Source organism: Anarhichas minor, unplaced genomic scaffold, assembly GCF_050575085.1.
Source record: "Anarhichas minor isolate MPS153535 unplaced genomic scaffold, ASM5057508v1 ptg000074l, whole genome shotgun sequence".
Taxonomy (NCBI): Eukaryota; Metazoa; Chordata; class Actinopteri; order Perciformes; family Anarhichadidae; genus Anarhichas; species Anarhichas minor.
Genome location: NW_027466520.1, coordinates 1,071,066 through 1,077,415, shown reverse-complemented (window position 1 = coordinate 1,077,415; position 6,350 = coordinate 1,071,066). Strand labels below are relative to the sequence as shown.

General features: G+C 44.8%; 1 protein-coding gene across 1 annotated transcript; it reads right to left on the bottom strand.

The window, feature by feature from the left end:
* Positions 1-2,572: 2,572 nt before the first annotated feature.
* On the bottom strand, positions 2,573-5,941 carry buc (bucky ball). Its single transcript, XM_076080853.1, has 6 exons — positions 5,935-5,941; positions 5,672-5,824; positions 3,700-5,289; positions 3,516-3,617; positions 2,689-2,772; positions 2,573-2,601 (listed from the first exon to the last, which is right to left on the bottom strand). Exons 1-6 carry the CDS (start codon positions 5,939-5,941, stop codon positions 2,573-2,575), a joined length of 1,965 nt encoding a protein of 654 aa, XP_075936968.1.
* Positions 5,942-6,350: the final 409 nt, after the last annotated feature.

Here is a 6,350-nt window from a genome sequence, read left to right as displayed (position 1 = left end):
GTTGCAACACATGAAGTCATGTATATGCTTGACGTTCAAGTGGGTGTCAGTCAACCCTACTTTTTTTAGCCTCAGCTAGCAAGCAGGGACAAATTACAAATACAAAACTAAAATGTCAATGTATTAACTAACCATCCAATAAAGTTCAACTTCCACAACCTCGCCCATTTCTGAAATCTTCAACAAACATTATGCGATATAAACCCTGGTAGCCACATTAGCACTGGCTGCAGGAATCTATAAGTTACATGATTCACCTCACCAGAAGCTCTCCATGCAGATTAAAAACAAATGTAATGCGTGTACAGAGATATGCACCAACTTAAACAAAGAAAAGTAATGCAGAGGAAACTTGTACTAAAAATGTAGGATCCATGATAAAAGTTCTCCAGGAGGACTTTATTTGAAAGCACTTCACTGCATTAATTGCTCTGCCCATGCAACACAAAGGGCCCCGATAGAGAAGTTTCTAATACAGAACATGCAGCATAAGTTTAGTATTTTCAGGTAGCTTTGCACACTCACCAAAACCAGGGTAGTATGGGTTGTAGGACACAGGCATGGGCACCGGCACAGGCACAGGCCACTGCATGCTCTGCATGGGCATGTACGGCTGCGAGGGCTGCATGTAGAAATAAGGCTTGTGGTGGTGCTGCTCCTGAGGACGTGGAGCTCCCGGAGCCGACGGCGGGTGGGGTCCCTGGCCCTGCTGAGCGCCGTAGTGTGGGTCTGGACCCCGAGGGCCCAGACCGTAAGAGTGCTGGTAGGTGGACGTGGCTGCCTCCATATCGCACAAAGGACACGAGAAGCAAGTTCGAATGATTGTTTGAATCTTTTCCTTCTTCGTTGGCAAAGTTGCTGCAGGATAGCAGTGTGTTATTCTGATCACAAAACACTCACTGAACAAATGCAAAAAGAAGATAACTACTGACTAACCAGCAGAGCTTTCAAAGTGTGTTTTAAATTAGGAATCAACGACGCACTGGAGGTTGTCAAACGCTGCACTGATTGGCTCGATTTTCTGTCCAGGTGAAAATTTGAGTTTGACGACCTTCTTTGTAAAAGCCAATGAAAAATGTCTGTTTCCCTCTGATTCCCGCCCACTGTGGTGCATCAGCTCACCTGAGGAAGAGCAGACAATAGATCCAGGATAGGTGAGGTAGAGGAGAAGCTGATTGGCTGTAATTAAGGAAACAGACCTGCAGCCTGCGAGTGTTACACACACACACAGGTGACAGACACTCGTAGCATCTTTGTAGTGGCTCATTTGCAGGCGAGCGGGGCTAAAGATCTCTAAAATGCAAAGCACATAGTTCACTCAACCTGTGTTGAGAAGCAGGTTTGACACCTGAAGAGCCAATTATGAGCCTGTTTTGGTAGCCTGGAGCAGGATTTACAGACGGTGCTATGCGTGAAGAATAAACATGCTCTGTGGACCGGTTGGTTGGCCAGTGATGTTAAATCAGTACTGATGTTTAAAAAGATGTTTTCTGTGCACGGACTCTGGTCTGTGCGCTTTCAGGTCAAAACAAAAAGGTTTTTGCAGTTAATTCAAATTTATAATATCTAATTTTGCTGTTTACAAGAACACAACTTTCTATTTGATTCAGCTTTTCTGTTGTGTTTTGTTTGATCCATTGATGCCCAAGGCTTCGTCGATAAGAGGGCTGCAACAAATGTTTATTTCATTGTTGATGAATTGGTCGTAATTTTCTCAATTACCTGTTTAGTCAGATCAAAAAGTTTCTCCAAGTCTTCAAATGTGACATTATGTCACATTAACCAGATATATAAAATTTACAAGGACTTTAAACAGAAAACTATTTGAATGGCAGGAATAACAAAAAAGCAATTATGGTGATTTAAATGATTTCAACCATCTGAGAAATAGTTCATATGTGATATCCGGTTCTGCAAATCTACAGTCATTTACCGCTGCAATATCTTAACATCTATCAAAACAAAATGGCAGAATATCTGAGGCTCGAAGCGTAAAATCTAAAAAAGTTGAGTAAAACTCAACTGTTTGAATTCGTACCGGATATTATTCTGTGTTTTCCAGATAAAGTGTGAGAATCAGAAATCCTGCTTATTGAAATACAAGTCAAATGATCCCAGTTTTTCCTTGTTATCAAATATTTATAAACCTCTGAGCATGAAGTGAAACGTTACAAGATGTAAAATGATTCGACACAAAGCTTTAAATAATGAATAATTTTATTGGACTGGCCCCAAACGGTGGCACACCATCATCTGCAACACAACCTTTCAGCCCATTTGCCCGTGTGTGAAATTCATAAATCATAGGAATAGTGTGAGGCAGAGTCACTGCAGAAAACTTTATACATATCTCTTCTTTTATCTTAACAAAAAGAGGGTTCCTTGTGCTGTGCACTTCACCTGGTGCTCTAAATATTTATAACACATTATCCTGGAACAATTACACCTTTTGGGGGGGACCTGAGGAGAGACAAAGAAATTTTCATTAAAAACAAATATATGTAATAAAAAATGTGTGATGTTTTACAGAGTTGTGTGCATTTCACCTACAGTTCAACACATTTTGGGGGTATTAACATCTTGGTTCTCTCATTGTAGAGCCTGACGGAAGAGAAAACAAAAAAATAAATAATTTTTACAAAAGAAACGTGATAAGCGGGTCAGTGTTGCATTAAGCGTAGTATTGACCTCTCTCCCAGTGCAGCGGTGGCGGCTCATCGTCATCCTCGTCCCTCGACCTGTGGTACATCACTTTCCTCTGAGTACTCGTCTCTACACGGCGGATGCGAAGGGGAATGAAACACCGGGGGCCACGACGAGGAAGAAATAATCAGAAGAATGAGAAGTGAAAATGGAAACATCACCACACAACAAATCAACACATGCATCCATATAAGTTAAGCCAGGAACACTTTCAAAGTTTAAAGCAGACACTTGAATGTTCTCTGTTCAGAGTATTAATATAGCAAGACAACAGCTATTTGTTATGTATATGGAGTAATGATTAGAGGGCCATGTTATTCTTAGCAGAGGCAATAAAGAAAATAAAAAATGTTTTGAATATTTTGTGTCATATTTGATTTCTTCAGTAAGTAGCCTCGTAATACGCAAGATAATGTACGGCGAGCGAGTCATTATTGTGAAATGAACCCGGTCAGGGTGAGCAGGACACCGTTAGCTCCGTCAGCACTGTTACAGTTGTTTGCACTGTTAGCGATGTTAGCATCGGTAGCTGCGACTTGCCGGCTCACCTTTAATTTAGATTTGTAGGCAATGTTAGATGAAGGTTTAACAGGTCTGAGGCTTGATCCCAAAGATTTGAGACACAGCCTTGTTCACAAATACATTATTTTCACAAACATAAAAAAGGGTAAATGAATAAAATTTGGGACCCAAAGCTGCTCCAACTTGGCCGCAAGATTCTAATTAAGCTGCATGGGCAGATTTATTTTTTGGGGTACATTTAGAGTTGCACAACGATGACGATGTAAACGATGTCGGTGCAGGAATTCCACCTTGTCGTTGCGGAAGGTTTGCTTGTCTCCTCTTAGGAATCACGTCACCGTCTCCCCACCGGCCTTGTTCCGACATTGTCGTATCTTCTCTGCAGAGTCTGTCTATGAAAGAGTTCCCGCAACACATATTTTCATACATGTGCAGTCTACAAATGCCCGTCAAAAGTCCACGAAAGAGACTTACCCGTACATGTTCCGCACTGCAGCTCGCTACCAGTCGTCTCTCCAGCCTCACCATCAGCTGCTTCCTGCTTACAAACCTCACGACTTTCCTCCTGGGTCGCCGGATCGGATGGATCTTTGTATTGGCCTCTTTTGTACCACGGTTTCGCCGCATGTCTCAGCGGGACGGCGTGGGGCTTCCTGGGTGCAGAATGCTTCCTCACAACCACTCTGACCGGCTGCTCACACCCTCTTCCGTACCTGCCCTCCTCCTCAGAGTCTCCGGCATCGTCCCTGTACATCTTTGAGCCGTGGGCTTTGCTCCTTCCGGTGCCTTTTGCGAGGCTTTTCCCGCAGCAGGCGCACATGAACCTCTTTGAGCCGGGCAGCCACACTTCTTCCACGGCTTCGGCAGCTTGTGGAGACCCGCTCACGACCTCCGAGAGCCTCCGGCCCGTATAGACGTGCTTGGGGAAAAGATCTGCGTCGTCCAGATCGGTGGAGAACATCTCATCTCTGGAGGACAGCTCATCCAGGGACGGACTGAGAACGCTCATCCGCTCGTGAGTGGTCTGCATGGATAGGTAGTTGTAGTAGTAGGGAGCAGTTGGGGAGGAGAGGCGACCGGCTCCGGCATTTACTGGTGCCAAAACGCTCTCAAAAGGCAGCTTGAGGATCTGATAACTTGGAGCAGTCTTTGAAGCTTTGTCGCCACTTTTAGTATCTTTAAGCGCCGGCTGATTGGAGGTAAAAGAAGAGAAAGAAGAAGAAGAGGAAGAAGAAGAAGAAGGCAAGATTGGATCCACCCTCTGCTTCAGGAGCTCCTCAGCGTCACATTTGGGAACACTCGCATTGGCCGCCGGGATATCTGACTGGATATCCGCGACCTCTGCTTCCTCGAGAGGGAAGTGTTCGTCCTCGGCGAGCCGCTCCAGCTCGAGACACTCTTCGTGAACAGAAGAGCTATCGAGAGGCAACTCCTCCTCTTCCAGAACCGTCGACCAGCAACCTTGAGGGCTCAGGCCATCAAAGCTCCTTCGGCTGGATTCGCAGTCGTACACCGCTGTCCTGGAGTCGCTGAAAGTCACAGCTGGGGACTGCGGGTGGCCGCCGTTGTTGGGCGCTGGAGGCAGGACGTGACCCCGCTCTTCGCTTTTCTTCTCTTCAACCGGAGAAAACATCCCGGAGGACTGCGAGGCGACGCCCGAGTCAAGTTCTCTCTCGGCGCCTTGCAGCTCGGTGGCTCGGATTTTATCCAGGCATTCGAGGAGTTTGGTTATGGCGTCGCTGGGGTCAGTTTGAGCCTCTGAGCAGGCCGTTTCCCGACGCCCGTGTGGCTGTGGTTGGTATTGATACTGCTGCTGATACTGCTGCTGCTGCTGTTGCTGCTGCTGCTGATGATACTGCTGCTGATGATGCTGCTGCTGATGATACTGCTGCTGCTGATGATGATACAGCTGCTGGCGAGGCATTTCATTCCAGTTAGGAGCGTGGAAGCGGGGCTCAAACATCCGCCTGTAATCCATCGGATATATCGGGGCATGTGGGATAACATACCCAGGATACTGCATGTACTGGTACGGCTGCATGCAGGGACGGCCAAAGTTAAGACCTGGGAAATATACAAAACACAAATGCACATAGTGAGATTCCAGGGAATCAATACTGGTGGTAATAGTACATTCACTCAATATTTCGAGAAGCAAACTTAATATTTCGAGACGCTAACTCAATATTTCGGGACGCTAACTCAATATTTTGAGACAGCAACACATATTTGGATATACTCATTATTTTTGAGATGCTTACTTATTATTTGAAGATGCCAACTCATCATTTTGAGATGGTTTCTCATCATGAGGACAGTGTTTTTTAAAGTTTTCTTTCACCACGGTGCCATGATTGGGCTTCCATACCTCTCCCACCACTGCTGGGTCATTACAACAACCACCACCACCACCACCACAGAAGGAAAGTTTAAAGCAGCTCGATACCTCCAGGCGCACCGTATTGACTGTAGGGGTTGTTCATCTGCCATTGCTGGTAAAGGTAGTATGGTTGAGACTGCGGCTGGACATAAAAGAAAGGTCTGGAGTGTTGAGGTCTTTGTTGTCCGTTCCCAAATGTCTGTGGTTGTTTGCTTCCATCTACAGAAAGCAGCAGTTACTCAATATTATTTTAAAGCAAATACACAACTCTCTACTCATTTAAGGACGATACAAATTACAAGTTTGCATTTTAATTAAGTGTTCTTTACCGTCCATTTTTTTCTCACGTGCTTGCTCAACCTGTCGGGAATAAAAAAATACTGCAGCGGGATGAAAACAACCGAATCAACATCCCCCGGTTCGTAAAATTAAAGGCGAGTTTTACAGTCAACGTATTTGCGTCGATAACAAACAGAAGTAGAGACGCTTTCTCTCTCAGCTCCACATTCTGCTCACAAAAGCCGAAGCGTCTCCGCTGATCAGTCATATAGGAAACACCTGCTGCAAGCGGACAAATTAGCTTTGAGTTGCAATAAACGTCCCTGCAACTCCCTCAATATAAAAAAGGGACTAAAGTCTAGAATCGGTTGGAAGAAGAACAATTAATCATATTTATTTAAAAAATGTTGACTGCATGGAAGAAAGAGAAAAACTTTTAGTGCATCATAAAATCTTTAAAAAACGT

Excerpts from the sequence above, each read along its gene's own strand:
- buc (XM_076080853.1), bottom strand. Across the intron at positions 5,290-5,671 it reads TCAATACGGTGCGCCTGGAG|GTCTTAACTTTGGCCGTCCC; the intron begins GTATCGAGCTGC and ends TATATTTCCCAG. Across the intron at positions 2,773-3,515 it reads AAACCTTCCGCAACGACAAG|AGACGAGTACTCAGAGGAAA; the intron begins GTGGAATTCCTG and ends TCCGCCGTGTAG.